The 22,240-nt window shown below is 32.2% G+C and overlaps 2 protein-coding genes across 3 annotated transcripts; both read right to left on the bottom strand.

Annotated features, from left to right (window-relative positions):
- Positions 1-2,226: 2,226 nt before the first annotated feature.
- LOC107608316 (UPF0481 protein At3g47200-like) lies at positions 2,227-4,422 on the bottom strand. Of its 2 annotated transcripts, none has more exons than XM_016310146.3 (2): positions 4,328-4,422; positions 2,227-3,638 (listed from the first exon to the last, which is right to left on the bottom strand). In XM_016310146.3, the coding sequence occupies exon 2, from the start codon at positions 3,634-3,636 to the stop codon at positions 2,359-2,361; it is 1,278 nt and encodes a 425-aa protein (XP_016165632.2). In that variant the 5' UTR covers positions 3,637-3,638; positions 4,328-4,422; the 3' UTR covers positions 2,227-2,358. The 2 variants fall into 2 exon arrangements, with proteins under 2 accessions (XP_016165632.2, XP_088350096.1); XM_088493970.1 differs by having other exon boundaries at positions 4,324-4,394.
- Positions 4,423-14,783: 10,361 nt separating this feature from the next.
- Positions 14,784-22,010, bottom strand: LOC148550562 (uncharacterized). Its single transcript, XM_088494537.1, has 4 exons — positions 21,626-22,010; positions 21,303-21,488; positions 14,993-15,094; positions 14,784-14,902 (listed from the first exon to the last, which is right to left on the bottom strand). Exons 1-4 carry the CDS (start codon positions 22,008-22,010, stop codon positions 14,784-14,786), a joined length of 792 nt encoding a protein of 263 aa, XP_088350663.1.
- Positions 22,011-22,240: the final 230 nt, after the last annotated feature.

Genomic DNA, 22,240 nt, shown 5'->3' with positions numbered 1-22,240 from the left:
TACAACTTTCTTTTCATGCAATTTATCTTCCTTGCAATGTTCTTTCCTTTCCTTTAAATTCAGCAACTTTTACCCTTTCCAGTCTTTACCTTTTAATTTACCATTTATTTTTCCAAACACTTTTCCTTTCTGTAATTTGATTTCCCTTTTATTCAAGCCATTTAAGTTTTATTGTTCATTTTGAATTTCTGCAAAGCTTGGTTCTTTCTTCTTCGTTATTATCAAAGGCATAGATTTTGATGCAAATAAAACTAGTAACCACAAAAGAGGAGTAGGTTTCGCTCCCAGACCATTAGAATCAAACCACCATCGATTTGTTAAAAATCGAAAAAAACACATTGCTTGTCAGTTGGTTCACAGCCTCCTGAAATATACTCAAGTGCTCAGGCATTGATTTACCATTAATATATTTCATTCTGACTAGCTTCCGAGTCAAAAATGCTTTGTTTTGCACATTCTTCCTCTCATATAGCTCTTTTAATTTCTTCCACATCTTCTCAGCATTAGTTTCGCTGTTAACATGTAGATACACACTAAAATCAAGTCATTGCCTAATCAAAACAACTGCCTTCCAATTCAACTTCTTTCATTCAGCATTGGATTTGGTACCTTTGGATTTATCTCCCTTCATAGAATCATATAAGTCCTTATTATACAACATATCTTCCATGAGGGTCTTTCAGATTGAGTAATATTTGGAATTTAATTTAATCATATTTGGCCCCTGAATAATTTCCTTCATTTAATCAGTATAGAAATAAACAATCAAAACTCTGATACCACTTTATTGGAAAAAATCGAAGTTCAGACAAGAACCTGTTTAACAGAAGAAGTACCACAATAATTTTTCTACAATTTGTACAATTAAATAGGCAATATCAAAGATACTCCAAGCAGCAAATACAATGGCAGAAATTAAATAATCAAACACCATAATTTTTATCGTAGAAAAACTTTCAAAAGAAAGACAAAAAATTCACGGGATCTAGTCCAATAAAATTTTTTTACTATCAAAATAATGGGTACACAAATAGCCATTCTAGTAGTAATAGACTATCTCAACAATCAATAAGATACATCATTAAAATTGATGGAATCAACATAAACCTTTCACATAAATAGGTATCTCAAATCAGACAAAAGAAAAGACAATACAAGTAGCAAGTTTATCCTAATATTCATCTCTACACCAGAAACAACATACTAAAATTTCTTAAAACTATTCTTTTTTTTCTTTTTTTTCTTTTTTCTCTTCTCTTTGTCAATTCCGTCTCACTCACTCTCTCGGTATCTTTCTTTGCTTCTTTTTTTTTTTAAATAAAATTAGAGAATCTCTCTCTTTACTTCATGTGGCTTTAATACTTGTTTGGATGTCATTATCTTGATAAAAAAATATTTTTTTAATGAAAAAAGATCTTTCTTATTTTTTATTGTGTTTAGCAAATTTCTAGTAGTAAAAATAAAAAAACTGAAAAAATAAGAAAAATATCTTTTTTGAGAAGTTGCAATTTATATCTTTTTTTAAAAAGATTTTTTTCTTGAAAAAAGATGTTTTTCATGTAATAAATAAACAAAAAAGTACTTTTATATTGTTATACCAAACATAATTGATAGATAAAAAAATCTTTTTGCATGAAATATCCAAACATAAAATTATTTTTATTTTTTCATAAAATCTTTTAAAAAAATAACTCAAAAAAAGATTTTTTTTTAAAAGTTTACACAAACAAGTTCTTAATTTTTTTTTTAATTTAAATTATGGACCCTATTTAAATTGGAGACTCACTAATATTATTTATCAAACATAATTTTTCTCTTTGTATTTTTTTCTTAATGTCTGATACTTATAGATAAACACAATCTAATAATAGGTGACGAGGAGTTCAATTATAAAACTACAATCTATGTATATAATATATATGTCCAAGTCCAACTAGTTTAGCTTCACTTTTGTTCGATTTGATTTTGTCAAACCAAAAGGTAATCACTATTTTTATTTTGGCAGGTGGATCCGACAATCCTAATTTAGCAGATCCTGCTGTGTATGGTGCTTTAAGACACGGACCAGAGGATTTTTTACTTTAGTAGGCTCTAACTTGTTCTGTTTACTGTTAACTCCTGATTATATTATATTGTTTTCCTTTTCAGTTACATATCAACTTTGCCAGTGTTTTGTTTTCTAGCTAGATCTTCTCAACATTATCTCATTAACAAAATGGAATGCAATTAGAACAATGGAAGAAACAATATCAATTCAAAACCTCAAAATAATAGTCACATACAAAGAACATAACATTGTTGGCAGCATTTGCAGTAATCCGCACCTTCTTAGTGAATTGTGAATGTCTACATTATTATTTAAGAACATAAAACTTGGAGAATAGAACATACAGTTTGAATAACAGTGAGAATTAGCAGAAAAATTCCAGCAATGGAAGCTGCTGTCTTCCATGGAGTGGTAAAATAATCACGCCTCAGAGTTGCCATTTTACTGTGCCATGGATGATTATAGTAAGCATTCAAATCATGGCAAAGTTTGAGATAATCAACATTAGCACTCGTCACTGTAATATTCTTCCTAACATCGCTGAATAACTTAGCCACTGAGCTTTCATAATTACCACCAACCATGTCATCAATTATTCCAGCTTTAATAAGAACACCAACATCCTTGTTTGTGTTGATGAGTTGACCAAAGAATCTAACATAGTCAATGATGTAGTGTTCTTGAGGATAATGACACTGTTCTAAAGCCACAATGTTCCTCAACAAAATTTCTGTCCCATCATCCACTACAATATGTGGAATTTTAAGAGTACCATATTCAAATTCCAAGTCTAGCATGCATCCACGACTTGATGATGATTCATTTACTACGAACTTCACTCCCGCTTCAACTAACTCGTATGCAGTGTAACCGAGAACTAACGGTTTATGTTCTCTTTTAGAAGGTCGTTGCTTCATCAAGTACAAGTATCTAATCTGATCCGTGAAGTGCAATATGCTGCTATCATGTGGTGGTTCCGGCGATTTGTTGAAATTGAGAGTAAATGAAAAGAAACGAAAAGCAAGCTTCATAAACGAAGGGAATTCATGATGACCGTTATTCAATAAAAAAGATGAAAAAGCTAAATTGTGAAGCTTCTCGAAAACAAAGAAAGGAAGTTGATTCTCAAGTAATATCAAATCCGATGCTATTCGACTCAACAGCCATGGTTGTAAGAAGATAACATCATCCTTTGCCCATTCATCTGTTAAGAGAAGCTCAATTATGAAAGCAGAGTCTACCAATATTACCCTCACGAATTCGTCAGCTGTGAGATCGATCTTCTCGGAATAACATGAACGGATTTGTGGCTCCAACTCTCGCACGCAACTCACCAATTCAGATAAACTTGCATTGGAACTTTGAATGAAATGTTTGTAGTAAAGGAGCTTGTGGTCCTCCATCTTTTGCAGCCTTGAATCTCCATGATGAAGAGGGCCAATTGAAACCACCATTGGAATGTATGCTTCTACATTTGATTGGCGGATTTCATCGGGCACCTTGTAGATGCTACAGCTTTTGGTTTCAATCAGAGGCTCTTTGTCCAGCAATGCTTGAAGCTCTATTGTAACTTGATCCTGATTTCCCATATCTATATATAAATTAAAAAAACTGATGTTACCAAACAATGTAATGTGCATGTGCATGCATGCTTAATAAAATTGATAAATTATTATTTCTACCCCTGAATATTCAGAACGTTGATATAAATTTATCCACAAATATTATAATTTTGAACTTTCGTAAATAAAAATAATAGTTTATTTAATAAATTTTTTTTAAATAACAAATAACAGATATATTAATTTGAAAACAAAGGGCTGTACCAAGTTAAAATAACACTCAATTTTGAGATGTACGTAAAATTTGTTTTTTTATTTATTCTAATTGACTTGCCTACTGCAATCATCATCACACTATGTTATAAATAAAAATTAAATAAGAATGAAGTTGAATGACTAATAAAATTTATTATTTTTATCCAATATTTTTAGCTATTAATTTAATTATTTTAGTTTAGCAGTTTAACAATATAATTTTAGCCTATATTTTTAAGCATTGTTAATTAACTGCTGACAAAAGAACTAATAAATTTTTGTTCAATAGTTGATAGGAAGCAAGAGAAGATAAAATATTTATCTTTTATACTATAAAAAAAATTTAAATAAATGTGTAAACAAAAATTGATTAAAAACTTTTTTTTTATGTAAAAGCACATATGCCTGCTACTACTATTTTTATGTCCATATATTATATGGTATAGCTCAATGACATACATACATGGCAAATGAACGAAAGGAAGCAAAAATTGAAGAAGTAGAATAATGCTAGAGAGCCGAAAGATTTAAAAAATTATTGAAACTAGTGATGACTATATTATTGAAGGAAGCTGACGACTATATATATAATTTGTAAAAGAAAAAAAAAGAATGCGAATGAAGCAAAGAATTGAATCTGTTCCTTAATGATTTAATATAGTTTGGTTAGGTACCAATTCTTAACTACGTTTTTCTCTTTACTTTATTCTTATACTGGTTTCTGTTAGATTCTATTTAGATTCTTTCTCTAAATCAAAATATGAAGATAATTAGGCGGAAAGAAAAAATTTTGATGACCTCTCTAATTTAAGGAATTTTTTAGTCTTTTTAGTTTTTAAAACTAATGTTTAAAGGAATATTCTTAGTTTTAAACGAATAAACAACGAAGGTATTGATGTATTTGTATGCAGCTTAAAGTTGAAGCACAAGAAGAGGGGTCCATGATAAGGTTGCTGACTCAAAGGAATTGCAAAAGGGTCGGTTTTCATATTGGAAGCGTTTAAGGAGCTTGGCCTTCAAGTGCTCCAGGTTTCTTGTGTCAATACCTTCTCCTTAGAAGTAATGGGAATCAAATCAAGGTATATAAACTGCATACTCTTATGATAATTTAGATGACAAGGGTTGTTGAGTAATTTAATCGAAGAGAAAATAAGAAAAACAATGATTTGAATGAACAATGTAAACAATGATTTAAAATTGGAATGTCAATTATAATTAAAATTTAATTTTTAAATTAGTTATCTAATTATAAAATTTTAAAATTTAAAAATTAGGATTTACAGTTTAAGTAATTTTTATTTAGACAGTTATTTATAATATCTTTGTTTTCTTGCGGTCTCTGGTATCCTCTCTCGCCGTCGCAGTCTCATCTGTGCCGTTGCAATCACCGCCTCCTGGCAGAAAGTTTTAACGCTCGCATTATCTCCCACTGACGTCGCCACGGTCCCCCGCATACACCACCACCACTTTAAATTGTGCCCCTTGTTTCTCCGTATCCCAATGATCTCCTTTCCCCTTCTTCCCGGCGTGTCCCCTCCGGCGCCCTGGCAGCCCCCCCAGCCAGCAACAATTCCAACCACCACCGCAGCAGATTCTATTGACGCACCGGCCTATTCTAATGCAATGCGCCAAGACAAAGCCATAGCCAACCAACCAAGTTGGCAAGTATGCTCGCTGCTTGATCCCAAGCCTCTTCGAGCATGGCCTTCTTCAATCCATTCTCAGGTTCTTTGCAAATTTCAAAGCGTTGCTCTACATCTTTCTCTACTGACTTCTTGTATTTTGTTCGTTTTTTTGTTGGTTATTGTGTTCATTCATCTCCTTCTTCTTCTTCTATTTCATTGGCCAGTTTAGAATGGTCATTTTAGCAGGTATGCGGATGGTTATTTTAATTCTTATGTGGATGATTATTTTGATTAGATTGGTTTAGTTTTATATAATTAAAATATGTTGAATGTTCAATTCATTAGGTATGCAGATGATTATTTTTGTCTTTAAGTAGATGGTTATTTTTACTAGGGATGAGTGACACCGGTGGCGGTGTGTGGCAAGCCCAGCAACGACGGTGAAATGGGATGATTATTGATGAAGGTGGGGGTGGCAGCTCGTTGGGAAAGAAGAGGGTATTGGAGTGAAATGTTTTGGTAAATTAGAGTTTGAAATGGTTATATTTTTGGAATAAATAAGTTGATTTTTTTATTTAGGTAATTTGTGTAGTACTGTTTATCTTTATAGTAATATAAATGGGGAGCTCTTATTTTAACGTGGCGTTTATATGTTGAGTTTAGAAATTTATTTGCTTAGGTGTCGTCACTAGAAATTTTTAGAATTATATTTATAAATTATAAATTATTATTTGTTTAAGTTGTTACTTTTTAATTTTAAATTATTTGCTTAGGTTGTTTTACTTAAGTTGTTATTTTTTAAATTTTAAGTTGTTTTGCTTAGGTAGTTATTTTTTAAATTTTAAATTATTTGTATAGGTTGTTATTTTTTAAATTTTAAGTTATTTAGAGATTACTCTTAGCTTTTAAATCATAAATTATTATTTACTTAAGTTATTAATTTTTTATTTTAAATTATTTGTTCATAAATTAAAATTTTCAAAAAAATTAATTTAAATTTATTAAACTAAATAAAGATATTATTTAATTATTTAAATTTTACTAAGAGAAATTTTATTTATAAATTAAGTAATAATTTTTATCGCATAAGATCTCTACTATGTTTAATACGCGTCAATTATAGTTAAAAAGGCATTTTTTTTAATTTTGTTGATTCTTTTTATTTGAGCGCTATGTTAAAAATTTTGGATATATGTGTTTCTTAGAATTTATATTTTAAATATATTTATATATTTATTTTATCTGTAAATTTAATTTAAATTTAAATTAAAGTTAAATTTAGAGAATTCTAGCTGTGGTCAACTATAAAAGTATAAGTTATGAGACATGTATAGTACAATAATTTAAAACACATAAATTCTTTTCTTTACATATATCCAAAATATAAGATTTTTCTACTTTTTTCAATGGCTGGTATTCACAAAATTACAAAAATAATCCTACAGTTAACAATTTGTGTGTACGTATACAAGTGATAAGGTTATAGACACTACCAAACTACGAAAATTCTCCATTATCATACTCAATTGAGATGGTTTGGCTCGATGAAGACGTGATTGTTCTACCAATTTCTTAAATAATATTAAATTTATATTATTCATATTTTAAGTTTGTTTGTTTGTCCCATTTAATTGTTTTTTGATTTTTGTTTATCAATTCTAGAGAGAAAAAATACACACTTCAGTTAAGAAGGCTCTTGTGTCTCGATTAATGAATTTGCTAAGAGATGCAATATCTTATCAAATAAGATATTTTGGTGTGGGCTAAATGTGGGTAACTTCAAGACTACACATTATGAGTATGTGGTTAATTTAAACCAACATATCGATGTGCACATGATTCCAGAATCATCAAGTATCCCATTATATGGATTTAATTTTGTGAGTTTTGACACTCTTAATACTCCTAGGTTCAATTACACCTATTGGTTGGTAAGTTTATTGTTTTAGAAAAAGTATAATTCATTGATAAATTTATTTATTTTATTGATAATTTTAATTGTATTTTTTCTTAACAAACTTATTGACAACAAATTTTTTTTATTTTAATCTATTGTAGATGTTATTGGATATCTTCCTGGAATTGGGAGTGAAAGGACTCTTGAAAAAGATGACCAGTCTACCAAATACAATGTTATTGAATTAGAGATCGATCATGGGTAATCATATATTTGTTTTTATAAATCTAAAAATTTTGATATTAACTTCATTGTAAATTTATGTATTTGAATTTATTTCAGAAGTTTATTCTTATATTTTTAAATTGTTATTTCAACTTATTTTATTATGAATATTTTTGTAATATTAAACCTTCTTTTCACTTGAAAGATTTTAATTTGTTGAAAAAATTTTGTTATCGATGAACATATCTTTTTTCTATCTTTTTATGTAAAATGTTATAATTGGCATGTTAATATTAAAATATAAATAATAATCATAATTTACAAATTTTTATAACTTTTAGAAATTCTTGATATTTTTTAAATAAAGATTGATATTAATTTATTAAAAGTTTTTTACTAGAATTTGACATTAGAACTCATTTATCTAATAAAATAAAAATATTTTGTGATTAAAATATATTTATAACTAAACTTTTCGACCAAAAATATTTAAAAAACTAATTTGGAGTATGTAACACCCTACTACTTAGAGCTTTACGCTTAAGTCGTAGAACAGAAGTAGTGTGGTGTTACGGACCTCTAATTAGTAAATACATACGTATAATAATGGAAAAATATAATATACTAGGAGCCTTGAAAAAGGGGTAAAGCAAAATCGCAAAATAAAAAGCACAACACTCAGAGAACGGAATTACTTGCGTGCTAAGAAACCTAAAGGTTATAGATATGAATAAACGAAAGAGTGAACAAAGAGGCAAGAATACATCATAACTAGCTCCTGACTTAGCCTGCGAAGCCAAGGCTGGCCGGAGAATATTTACACACATATACAAGTATCCCAAAACACCCAAAATACAAAAACAAGGCCCTAACTCTCCTGTAACCTCTATGAGGGATAAAATAATCAAGTTTCTTGGAGAGAAAGCTAAGTACATATATACATAAACTGATAACCAAAAGAACTCAGGGACTACTCCGCTGCGGGAATCCAGACGCCTAGCGAGGAGCCTCTCGACCTGCATCTGAAAACAACAACACAGTATGGGGTGAGAAAACTTGAAACCTGACACCATAGAGATAATGTCTCCAGATTTTCAAAGCGAACACAACGGCAGCAAGCTCCAAATCGTGAGTTGGATAATTCCTTTCATGCGGCCTTAACTGGCGTGAGGCATATGCTACGACTTTATGGTGCTGCATCAGCACGCATCCTAAACTCTTCAGTGATGCATCGCAGTATACTTCGAATGGTTCACTCGGCTCAGGCAACACCAATACGAGTGCGGTTGTCAATCTCTGTTTTAATGTAAGAAAACTCTCCTCGCACTCAGGAGTCCACACAAAAGGTACATCCTTCCTAGTCAGCTTGGTCAAAGGCAGAGTGAGCTGTGAAAATCCTTTAATGAACCTCCCATAATAACCCGCCAAACCTAAGAAACTCATGATCTCTGTCACTGAAATTGGTCGCTCTCAATTCATCACTGCTTCAACCTTAGCAGGATCTACTACTATTCCCTGCTTACTCACCACATGGCCAAGAAATTTCCTTTCAGTCTTTTAGAACTCAGACTTAGATAGCTTAGCATACAACTTCCTATCCTTCAAGATTTACAGCACAGTTCGTAAGTGATCCACATGCTCATCCTCTTTCTTAGAGTAAATAAGAATGTCATCGATGAACACAATAACAAACTTGTCCGAATATGGATGGAAAATCCTATTCATGTAATCCATGAATATCGCCGGAGCATTAGTCAATCCGAAGGACATCACTGTATATTCATAGTGACCATAGTGCGTCCTAAAGGCAGTTTTGGGAATATCCTCATCTCTGACCCTTATCTGGTGGTATCCGGATCGTAGATCAATCTTAGAGAACACACCGGCTTCCTGTAACTGGTCCATCAGGTCGTCTTGGCAACGGGTATTTATTCTTCACAGTAATCTTGTTTAGTTGCTGATAATCAACACATAAGCGCATACTCCCGTCTTTCTTCTTCACCAGTAACACTGGCGCGCCCCACGGAGAAACACTCAGTCAGATAAAGTTCTTACCCAATAGATCTTCTAGCTGAGACTTCAGCTCGGCCATTTCTAGAGGTGACATCCTATAAGGAGCACTCGAGATTGGACCGGCCCCAGGCACCAACTCAATAGCGAATTCAACCTCTCGGTTAGGTGAAAATTCATCAATATCGTCGGAAAACACGTCCAGAAACTCACACACAACCAGAATTCGCTCCAAGCTTTGATCATCACCTGAAACACTCGCAGTTAACAACATGATACCCTGACATTCAGCCCAGAACAATTCACCATCATAGAATTCAAGTAGTAGCTATTTGCCACAATCGGCCCTTCTATGTCTTCCCGCATAAAGCACACTGATTTTGCAGAACAGTCGAGCAGAACATGGTTCTTGGATAACCAGTCCAACCCTAGAATAAGATCAAGACCAGTCATTGGCAGACAAATTAAATCATATTTCCTTTTATTATTTTTCCATCACCAGAACTTTAATTTCAATTTATATGAAATAACTAATTATAATAAAAGTTGTACAAAAATATTAACTGACTTAAACTTAAAGTATTTACAAAAATCCATTTAATCATTTCTAATAAATTAATCTCTAAGAGCTCAAACTAATAAAATAAACCATAATTTATCCATAATAGAAATTTCTTAAATTTAATTATATAACACTTCCATTACTGAATTCTAATTTAAAATTATATAAAATAACCAATTATAAAAATTTACACAAGAATATTAATTAACTTAACTCTAAATATTAATAAAACTAATTTAATTACTCTTAATTGATTAATTTATAAAATAAGATATCAAATTAATAAAATAAATCGTAACTTTTTCAGAATAAAAGTTAATTAAATTAAATTGTACAATTCTTTTTTATTTTTCAATTACTAAAATTATACAAAATATTCCATTATATAAAATTACTTAAGAATCTTAATTGGTTTAAAATGAAATTATCTCCGAATCTATTTAATTATTTCTAATAAAATAATTTCTAAAATTATAAAGTTTAAACTTAATAAGATAAAATCACAATTTATTCATATTTAAATTTTCAAAAATGCAGGATGTTGCAGAGTATTTCGGTAATTCTCTCATGATGATATCTACTATATGAGAATTTTGTTAATTATTCTAAAAGGTTGCACAACATATGACTCTATTAGGACATTTAATGGGATTACATATCTTAGCTTCCAAGATGCTTTCTATTTTATGGGACTATTGCGTGACGATAAAAAATTCATTGCAGCTATTAATGAGGTCTGATCATCAATTGAGAAAACTGTTTGTGATGTTATTGACTGACGGGATATTATATATGAGGGAAAAAACATTGAAAAACTAAAGTATTTCACTCTGTGGTAAATCATTATCACATGTAGGACTTTACTTGCCAAAATCAGTGTTCACTAATGGGCAACTTTACGTTGTTTTGTCAAGAGTTAAGAGTCGTAATGGTCTGAACATTCTAATTCTAGATGAAGACAGCAATCCAAACTCATCAACAATAAATGTCGTGTTCAACGAAGTTTTTAATAATATTTAGATAAGAAAATAGTATTTTCATTTTAGTAGCATGTTATGATTTACACTTTTGTACAAATATTTGTCGTAGATATAACTAATTTATTAACTATACTTTCAGACTTGAAATAAAATGTGTAACATGGAGCACAATATCATATGCCAATTGCTTTTCTAATGAGGTTAGTAAAATATTAGGTTGTTGATAAATTTTCATTAGCCTTATAATATAGAGTTTAGTATAAAATTGACATGCTACTATTACAGTTATATATGTTCTTATTTTTTGAGGTCTCTTTCCTTATGGCTCAAGAATATTATAGACTTCAAACGGTTCCATTTATATTTTACTTTGAGTAAAGATAAATCAACATATTAGGTACGTTTATTATATAATGACGATGATAGTGTTATACTAAACTTGAAAAATTTTATAATTATAAAATATTATTTTCGATTTACCATGTCAAATTAAAATGTAAGCCCATGCATCGCACAGGTTTTACATTAGTTTTTTACATATATTGGACTAAATCTATAACCTATTGTTCACATTATTTAAATTCTCCATTGCCTCCCTAACGAAATTGTTAATCGAATATGTTAAATTATTTAATAATATATTCTCCTCAACTATTATCTTCACGTTAAAGGAAATACAAGTATGGCATTATTTAAGATAATAAACTTTGCTTTGTTAGAAGTCTTATATTGCCTAATTTGTGAAGATTTTTTCCCACTACAAGAAAATAAGCTTTCTGCCACGCTTTTAAAGCGTGCCGAAAAGTGCTAAAAAGGGTGCCGACAGCTTTTCGCCACGCTTTTTGAGCTATCGGCACGCTTTTGAAAGGGTCACATCTGCGAGCGTGCCGGTTGCTCTATCGCTACGCTTTTGTGGATCTATCGGTACGCTTTCTTTTTTGCCACGCTTTTAACTCTCGCCACGCTTAAAAGCATAGCCATATGTATTAACCTATCGGCACGCTTTAAAAGCGTACCAAAAAGTAAAAGATATGGCTACGCTTTTGAAGCATGCCAATAGTCAAAGAATCATGGACCTATTTCCACGCTTTTAAAGCGTGGCTATATCCCTATCAAATTAAAAAAAAATCTGATATGCTTTTACAGTACTCTAATGTACTCCAAAAATAATTAAAAATATTAATAAAAATCTGTGAATATCATTTAAAAAAAATTAATTAATGAAAATTAGTATTACATTAATAAAATTCAAACCAAATTAGCTATATCAATCTCTTATAACCAAAGTAGTTATAAAATACATTGGGATAAAAAATATCAATACTGGGATAAAAAATATCAATACATAAAACTTATTAAAAGTCATTAACTTATTCTATCTCTTTGTCATTTTTTGTGTAGAAATAAAGAAATTAAGAAATAAATATCAATAATCCAAACATAATATTGTTGAGTTTCGCGGTTTATAAGCAAAAAGTCATGATGCTGAATCTTGTAGCTCACAGCATTGTGCTTTAGAGAAAGGAGATGGCCCTCTTGGAAGAACTTCTATCATTTTTGTAGCACTTGAGGATTTTATATTCTTCATGCATGACTATCAATGCAGTTTCTTTACTTCCCATTCTTCTTACCTGCAACAAGTTTAAAAGAAATGCCATGAAAACACACTCAACCATTTTATCTTCAATAATGATTTCAACAAGTCTAAGCACAATTACACAAAACATACTGCAGTTTTGTATTGTAACTATCAGCTTGAAAATGCTGTTATACACTCACAACTACGCAGGAGCAACCAGTTACCTTCCTAGCTTTTCCTTCCAAATCAATCTTGCACAACTACAAGGAGGGCGAAAAAGATTTATTTAAAGGAAACAGAAGTTTGAGAGGATATGAATTGCACGGAAGAACAAATTTTCAAAGACTTATCCCAGCCTATTCTCCAAGAGTCTTTGCACTTGGAACTGTCAGCAAACTAACATTATGCTCAGCAGGAGCTGCTGGCTCAGTAGCCACAACAGTTTTTAGATATGAAATCTATGAAAAAAGTGACATTTTTTATGAATCTATGAGAAAATTGAATAAATAAGACATGAGATAAATAAAATGGAACATACCCAGACATCCTTGTTGATAGAAAAAAAGAGCAATCTCTTCTTCACTGTACAGGGAAACAAAACAACAATAATATACCGAAAAATCAGATCTTGTGCTATGAAGCTTTACAGCAAATATTTTCATAATTTCCGCAGAATAAACATTGACAGTACAAACATATGATAGTACCAGCTACTCATTCAGGACTTGACAAGAAAATCTGAGTCAGCAGAACACACACTCCTAATAACTCATCATGTGAAAAAATAAAACATAGGTTTCCATTACAATTTTCCAAGAAAATATGTATGTGCATCATTGAATTTTCTGACATTTTGCAAAAATATAACCATTTTGTGACAGTTTCCAGCATGTATACACAGGTATGGCACCTTGGAGCCATAACTTAGCTTTATAGCATGCATGCATCAATTATGGAAATCGATAGAATTAACACCTAGTATTTCTCCAACAACCAAATTAATCCATAGAATTAAGAGCTATATAGTTATATATACTACAAACAAGCCAATGACAACTGTTTCTCAATCAAATAAGAATTACTAAGATTAAATTTAATCACAAAACAGTAGTGTTAGTCACATATTGAGACAATTATAATTCGGTATTAATAGTCTCTAATGAACAATTCAATTACTACGCATGAATCAAGAACAAACAGAGAAAGACACACCAAAAAAAAAAAAAGAAACATACATATAGTGTAGTATGTATACCCCATATACATGCTTTTCATAAGAAGAGGTTCACTTTTTACAAATGAAATCAATGAGAAAAAGTTAAGAGAAAACCAATGCTACTACTTTTTCTTCAATTCCATAATGGAACCTTTAATTAATTTGGACCCTGTTGTGTGCACATATGCTTCTACTATCATGCATATTTCTATATATACTAACAAATATTACACCAAACTAAATATATAAAATCTACCTGCAAGACATCTTGTTGTGGAGAAGAAGACAACATAGTAGAAAGAAGCTCAATGCTGTTTCTAGCAACATCAAAAGCTTCCTTAGTTTGTTCAGGAGTAAAACTCTGCACAGGAATATCATCATGCTGAGTCTGGTGTGGAAGATCAAGTTCAGCCTCAGACATCGAACGCAGAGGAGTGAAAATAGGCGCCAAGCTCCCGTTGTCACGGCTAGGGAATCGAATACCCCTTGATTTCAGACTCTGAACCACAAAATGGAAACAAGCAATCAACAATAACACTAACAATAACCCACACTAGCAAATTCAACAGCTAGAGCTAGTAACTAACCCAATCAATTTAGCCTAGGAAAAAGAACTTTGTATACCTATATATACACACAGAAAAAGAACTCAAAAAAACCAACCAAATTTCACAGAAATAAAAAAGAGGAGGCAGAGGAAAATAGAAACTAGAGATAAGCAAATGCAAGCAAATTAAGAAGACCTCTTTCTCATTGAACATTGGAATCTAGACGAGAACCACAGGGAAATTAGAGCTTCCAAGTTCAAGATCATCCTGGATGGGTTCATACTTGTAACGCTACTCTGGTTTCTTCTAGAAGAGCTTGACCAAGATGATGACGATTCCCATGTACAGTCTCTCCAGATGCAGCTACTCCTTTCTTCCTTGGTGCAGCTTCGGTACCTAGTTAAACAGAAACAAGATCGCATTAACAAAATGATGATTGACGGAAAACACAACTACTGAAGATCTGAAAATAGATCGTGGAGGTACCTTCTCTGAAGCCGCTCTTGAATCGGCAAGGCACGTGACGGAGGTACCTCATCATGCCAGTGCCGGTGGTCTTTCTGCGGATGGCCTTCACGCTCCAGTTATCTATAATAAAAAACACAGACTATCAACTACAGTCAACAAGTCTCACATTGAAGGAAACATCATTTCAGGTTCTGTGATTAACCATGATTGAACTACTAATCATAGACATTCCAATATATATATAATTTTATTACAATTTACAGAGTACAAACACTACAACATTTATTGGCTATTGCAACATATCTTCAAGATAACACTTAAAAAAAGTTGCCTAATATATATAAAGGTAACTTTTTATACTAGTAGTAATAAAATAATATTATAACAACGAATTTTTAATAACACACTATAAGTGATGCTATTGATAAATTAGGAGACACTTATTAAGTGTTGCTCTATTAAATATACAAAAATAACTATTATAAAAATAATATATTACTTTTTTTAAGAGTTTTCTTTGAATTTATTTTAAACTTCACTTCTCAAGTGTTGCCTAAAATTTTTAATATTTCTTAAAAAAATAAAAATAACTCAAACGACAATTTTGCGGAGAAAAATGGAAAAAAGAAAGAAAGAAGAGTCTCTCGTTGCTAGCAAAACCCAACCCTAATGAAATCCATAACCCCAATCCATTCCAAATGATTCATTCCTCTCTGGTTCTTCAATCCATTCGATGATGACGCGCGTTCCTTTATTGAGCTTCGATCTCAATCTCTGCTCGCGAATGGGATTCGATCGTTGAGCTTTGATCTTCTCTGCTCGCGAACGAGCTTCGATTCTCTGCTCGTTGAGCTTCGATCCTCTACTCCTCTTTTCATTGAGCTTCGATCCTCTCTTCTCGTGTTCATCACCGCCGGTCACTGTTCGATTATCACTGCTCGTGTTTTTTTGTAAGATTCTCGTTTTTGGAATTATTCTGCAGGTACTGATGATTCTACTGTTCTTTCTCTATTCTATTTTAGCACATTTTTGTGTTTTGAATCCTAATTTTTGGTTAAACTTGTTGCTGTGTATATTAATTTTAAACTTGTTCCTCTCTATTTCCTCTGTGAGTTCGCTTTCTATTTTCATCTTCACTTCTCTGCGATATCGTCGATGTTAGAATTGGAGCTTCACAATTTATCCGACGACGCCGCTTCGCAGCAACAAGTAACACTATTTCTCTATTTCTCTCCTTTCACTTCACAATTTCTCCGGTTCTGATCCGATTGCATTTCAATTAGGGTTGCACGATTCAATTGAATGCTTCACTATTGAATTGCTTTCTTAATTTTTATCATTCCAATCACAAATTTAACTGAGTTGATGTTTTTTTAACATATATAATTTGATTAGGGTTCTGCTAGCGTCATGCTGCGAAGCGACAGTACTAAGGTGAGCTCGCCTCATAAGTGGGACGATGCTGAGATTGTGTTTTTGAAGGACAATGTGGCAATTCATCCAACGCAGTTTGCATCAGAAAGAATTAGTGGAAGAATGAAGCTGTTTAAGCAAGGCACTTCCTTGTTCATGGTGATCATTTTCTGTTTGCTCCTATCCATTTCGTTCGGTCTAGTGTATTGTTCGTGCTAATGTGTTCGTTTTTGCTTCACTTTAGACTTGGGTTCCTTCCAAAGGCCATAGCTCAGAGGCGAGCCTTTCTGAGAAAGGTAAATTCGCATTTGGTGTAGACTGGATGAGTTTATTATCCTGTGCAGTGTGGTGTATTAATATGCTAAAGTTTTTTCCATTTATTGGTTAGAGAGAAGCCTTTACACCATAAGAGCGGTGCCCTTCACTGACATTAGGTCCATCCGGAGGCATTCACCTGCACTTGGATGGCAATATATCATTGTTGTTCTATCATCAGGTGAAGCTCTTGTGATGAATCTAAATGGATTTTTTCTGGGGTAACATTTTCGGTAGCATTGATTATGTAAATAAAATGTATAGGATTCTCTCATCAATGGAGACTTGCTTTTACCTTGAGTAGGTTTAAATATTTGTGGCTTTCTATACCCTTCTGTTTTTGACAATTCTATCTGGTGTGAATAAAATCTTCGTGCAGGACTTGTTTATCCTCCACTGTACTTCTATAGTGGAGGAGTCAAAGAATTCCTTGCTACAATTAAGCAACATGTTCTTCTTCTGAGGTTAGCATCCAGCATTCCTTTTTATTTATTATGTTAAAGTCATTATCTTTTACAGGTAAGTGATTAGCTATATGATGAATTCTCAGATCCGCCGAAGATGCAAATGTGTTCCTTGAATCCTAACTGATTTTTATACTGCAGTGGCATATCCAGATCTCGATTTCTGGAATTTGGATTTTCCTTGTTCATCTTTCTTTTGTGGTGGTGTCGAGTATGAAAAATCCACTGATGACTATTTAATATGCAACGCTAGACCCAAAATATGCAAGTGCTATTGCATGCACAGTTTCAACAAAAATTGGAACCAGTTTTGAGTCTGAATCATGATTCAGTGTATGCAAAAAAACAATGGTTGTAACATGTGGGAAGTGGGGACCACCTTGAAGGTAATGAATCTTTCTAAATAGTTTGATACCATGAATTTTGTTACTCAATTCTAAGACTAATCCAACGGTTCAATAGCTTTTTTTTAGTTTTCCAAATGTTTTGAACCAGTCTCAGACAGCCAATTTTTGCTGTACTATAAAGCTTTGGTTCATTTGATTTTGATTGTTGGATTGCCACTTCACTCTATTTCAAATAATCAGAATATGTAATAGTATGCAAGTGATACTCCTATTTTGCAGGCCACTATATGCCAGTAGTTTATTAGCAATAATTTGGACTCTTCTAGAACAGTCTCGAATAGATGAAATCAGGATATTAGGCTGCAACACTCTTGTTGATTTTATAGAATGCCAGGTATTTGGTTATTAAACCTTTCTTAGGGTTAACATCATTGTATGATTGGTTTCCGTGGATACTGTGCAGCGATATACAATCCCTTTGAAAAGTATCTGTGTGGAAATTAATTTTGGTGGTAAAAGTGGGTACCCCTTAGCTCGAAAAGACAAACAGTTATATACGAGAAAGGAATGTTGTCTTAAACATTGTGATTCAGTTTGATATTTATTTATTTTCTAAACTTTGAACCAAAACTTGGCTATTAAATTTCAAGATTACCTTGGACTCGCTGCAACAACTTTTGTTTTTTCCCCTTTAATCAGATGACTTCCTGTCTTGTTTCTTGTTTGGGTGGTTGGCTTATATAATAGATTATATCAGTGACTTTGGAGAATTACATGAATCATCAATCTAACTCCAACAATGTCAAGGAAGATAACCTGAATTCAGAGTTCCTGGACTCAATGATGTATGTTCTATTTTACTCTTCTTTCTCCCCCCTATATCATGCACTACAACAGATAGGCTCCTTGCTTTACTCAGCTTTGTTATGGCTGAAGTTGATGAGAAATTTTGGTAATGATAATTTTTCTTCATTGATGAGAAATTACTGTTTAATTAATTATGATCCTATTAAATCACTGCAATGTTTTATTGTTATTGTGTATTTGCCGGCTTAAATCACTTCTTCAGGGAGGAGTAAGAGGTTGATAGATTCAGCAAAGTTCAAGAGAGTTTCTTGACAAGTTCTTCAACTCTCAGTATACTTTGAATTCATGTTAGTGGTCAAAACTGTTATACTTAGAACTTTCATGAAAATAAAGCAATTAGTGATATGTTGTGTGCAGTAGAAATTCTTTTTCTCTCCATTTTTAACATTGATAAATTCCTATCTATAAATTCTTTATGATATATCTTATCAAACTTCATAATTCTAATTAATTGATTAATTAATTAATTAATTATTGCTTTTTCACTTCTCAATGTTTAGGAATTATGAGAAAATCAACCCTCGAATGTGTAGGAATTCTACAACATCACTAAAGATACATACACGAAATCACAGGTAAATTTTAAAAAATAAATTTTTTTTTTCACTAAGATTTTTTCTCATTTACTAATTGTCTTTTTGTTTCCTATAGTTTAATTATCAATCTGTTCATCTTAGATCTTTAGTCTTGGCAAAAATCAGTAGATGAAACTAAATTTTATTGTGTTTTTACTTTTTTTTTTCTGTCTCGTCATTGTAAAGTTTTCAAGAGACAATAATTTGTTATATGTATAGGCAGGTAATTTTTTTTCCCTTTCACAGGTATGGCTTCCGTTGTTTGTTTGCTTATGTTTTCCCTTTTTTTTTTCTTTTTTAAAAAAATATTCATCTAACTTTTTGGTTTGTTGTGTTACTGCAGGTGTTATTTTATTCTACAAAGACTTTGTGGAGTTTCTATATGACCAGCTTGAGGGAAATGCCTCTATCACAGGCAAGTAATGACACTTCTCTCTTTATGGTTTATGTTGCACAAATATAAATACGAGTATCGAATACTATACAACACACATATCTGGTACATAAGTGAGTAAATTTGAAGTATTTATGAAACTCTGATCAACAATTAAGTACTTACTAGTTGTGTTTTTCTCTGGTTATATGTTATTTTACAATTTCGCAACTATACTCTAAATTTGGTGGTGAAGTGCTGTTTTCTCAGATCATCAATTAATAGTTTAATACACCATATCTGCAACATTGTCATTACTTTATCTCACACAAATATGGTACGTTCTCTCCCCTGCCTCTTTTCACTCTCTAGCTATCGATTCAGAATGAAATCCCTAGCCCTATCTTTGACCAATTTTTAATTTTCAATTTTGATTTCACTTGATCACTAGCTTTTTTATTCAACTTAATAACTTACTGTTAATGTAGTACATACATTAATTCATTGTTCTTCTCTGAATTTTCTCAATTAAATCTAAATTTCTCATTGCCCAACCCTAATTGCTCCTCTTTCCCATTTTGTTTATTTAAAAGTCTTTAATCCTTTGAGTGAGAGACACTGCGAGTACAACATAGATTGTTCAACACAGAATTTACCTATGCTTTTGATCATTGTTTATGGATCATTGATCATTGTTTATTGGTAAAGTAGCAGCTTTTGATCATTGTTTATTAATATCATAAAGAAATTTTTATTATAATTTTTCAGTTTTAATGATAAGTTGTTTATTTTTTGTTGTGTATTATTTGCAGATTTAGCATATGGGACAAGTCAAGCATGGATATAAAATATGCAAGTAGATTGACATCTTTTTGATAAATATTAATTACTATTTTGTTATGACAATTATTGTTAGACAAGAATTTTATTATTTTGTTGAGAATTATTGAGGAACATGTATTTAAAATACTAATTGAACTTTTTAATATCTATTTTAATTAGAATTTTATTATTAGTTTTGTCTCTTTTATAATTTTTTTCTATTGTGCACATATTTATTTATTAATTAAAATAATTACACATGTATAAACAAAAAATTTTATTGTAAATTTTAATTTTTTGTATTTTTATTACAAAATAATTTTTATTTTTATCAAAAAGGCAACTCTTTTATTAGTTGCATATTTTAAATATTAGACAACACTTGTATGGTTGTATATCCAAAAGAAAAAGCAACACTTGTATAGGTTGCATATCCAAAAGAAAAGACAACACTTGTATAGGTTGCATATCCAAAAGAAAAGGCAATACTTTAAAGGGTTTCATATTCAAAACTAATAGGCAACACTTCAAAGGATTGCAAATTCCAACTTATAAGCAACACTTAAAAGAGTTGCATTTTATTACAAATAGGCAACACTTTTGAGTAGTGACCAAAATACGAGAGAAGAGACAACACTGCAAAAGTGTTGTCTCAAACACATCTTTGAAGTATTATTGTTTTTCAACCAAAGGCAACACTTACCAAGTGTTGCTCTCAAAAGCGTTGCTTTTGAAATAAAAAAGTGTTGCCTTGATCTAAGGCAACGGCTGCATATGCAACGCCGCCCAAAAACGTTGCCTTAGGTCCAAAAGTGTTGCCATAGATCAAAAGCAACCTTTTGTCAGCCTTTAGGCAATACTTTTTAAATGTTGCCTCAACCTGAAAATGTTGTAGTGAAACCACACACCATAGTAATTTTCCATACAATGAAGCCTCAATTTTCCACCAAAAACACCAAACGAAAGAAATCTCAATTTCACCAAAAACACCACACACAATGAACACCAGAAACCCTCCAATTTTCCACGTCACATGAATTTCACCAATTGAAACCATAAACACAAATTACTAAAAAGCAGCATTCATCAGAGATACACGCATTCAAATAATAATAGCAAGAAGAAGTGAGATTAGGATGAAGAAAAGAATACCTAACAATATTCCTATGCTGCATTTCCTTAAGGAGAGAAATCTCGCGAATTGCAGTGCTAGGAACGCCTTCATCCTCCTGCTCAAGGTGAATCTTCTTGAGAGCGATGGTCTCATTGGTAACGTGGTCGCGAGCCTTGTAAATGACGCTGTAGGTTCCTTCCCCAATCTTCTCAACCTTCTCGTACTGCAATGAATGAAGCAAGCAAAAAGAGATGAATCGGAATATGAGGAAAAAGAGAGAATCGGTGAATGAAGTGAGGATTAAAACTAAAATGTGTAGAATCAGGAATCATGAATGAAAATGGAAGAAATTAGGGTTTACATTCATCTTGCGTGCAGTGGGGGAACCGCAGGCGGAGCAGCGACTCTTCTGGAGGTGAAAGCTGCAGTGGCCGCACCTCACACAGAGGGTGTGAGTCTTGTTCCTCCTCTTCAATTGACTCGTGGTACTTCCTCTTCTTCTCCAAAGCTTCGATTGCGGAATCGGCGGAGGGCTTCTCCTCTAAGGTTTTCCTCTTCCTCTTCTCCTCGCCGATGGAGGTTCCGAATCCGACGAGGGTGCGTGGATGGAGCAGCGCCGATTCCTGGGTGCGTAGACGGAGCAGCGTTGATGGTGCGAGAGACCGTTGAGAAACAACTAGGGTGCGACAGAGAGAGGGCTGGGTGTGAGGGTTAGATGAAGGCGAGCTGGGTGGTGCGACGGTCATCGCAATCGGTAGTGATGAACAGCCGCTGGGTGCGATGGCTTCTAGCTAGGGTTAAAGGAGATTTGGAAATAAAAGTGAAGTGTATGTATGAGGGCTGTTATCACTTCTGCTAGGTTAAAAGTGAAGAACTTAAAAAATGTTAAGTGTGGAAAAAAAAAGGTGGGAAATTAAAATTTTGGGGGACTTCTATTGGTACGTTTTTGCAGGGTGCCTAAATAAATATAAAAATT

Source organism: Arachis ipaensis, chromosome B7, assembly GCF_059453495.1.
Source record: "Arachis ipaensis isolate K30076 ecotype BB chromosome B7, ASM5945349v1, whole genome shotgun sequence".
Taxonomy (NCBI): Eukaryota; Viridiplantae; Streptophyta; class Magnoliopsida; order Fabales; family Fabaceae; genus Arachis; species Arachis ipaensis.
The sequence above is the reverse complement of the archived record's forward strand: the minus strand, read 5'-3'. Positions and strand labels throughout refer to the sequence as shown.

Excerpts from the sequence above, each read along its gene's own strand:
- LOC107608316 (XM_016310146.3), bottom strand. The coding sequence starts at position 3,636 with ATGGGAAATCAGGATCAAGTTACAATAGAGCTTCAAGCATTGCTGGAC.
- LOC148550562 (XM_088494537.1), bottom strand. The coding sequence starts at position 22,010 with ATGACCGTCGCACCACCCAGCTCGCCTTCATCTAACCCTCACACCCAG. Across the intron at positions 21,489-21,625 it reads CCACTGCACGCAAGATGAAT|GTACGAGAAGGTTGAGAAGA; the intron begins GTAAACCCTAAT and ends TCATTCATTGCA. Across the intron at positions 15,095-21,302 it reads CAGCATAGGAATATTGTTAG|ATAACTGGAGCGTGAAGGCC; the intron begins GTATTCTTTTCT and ends TTTTTATTATAG.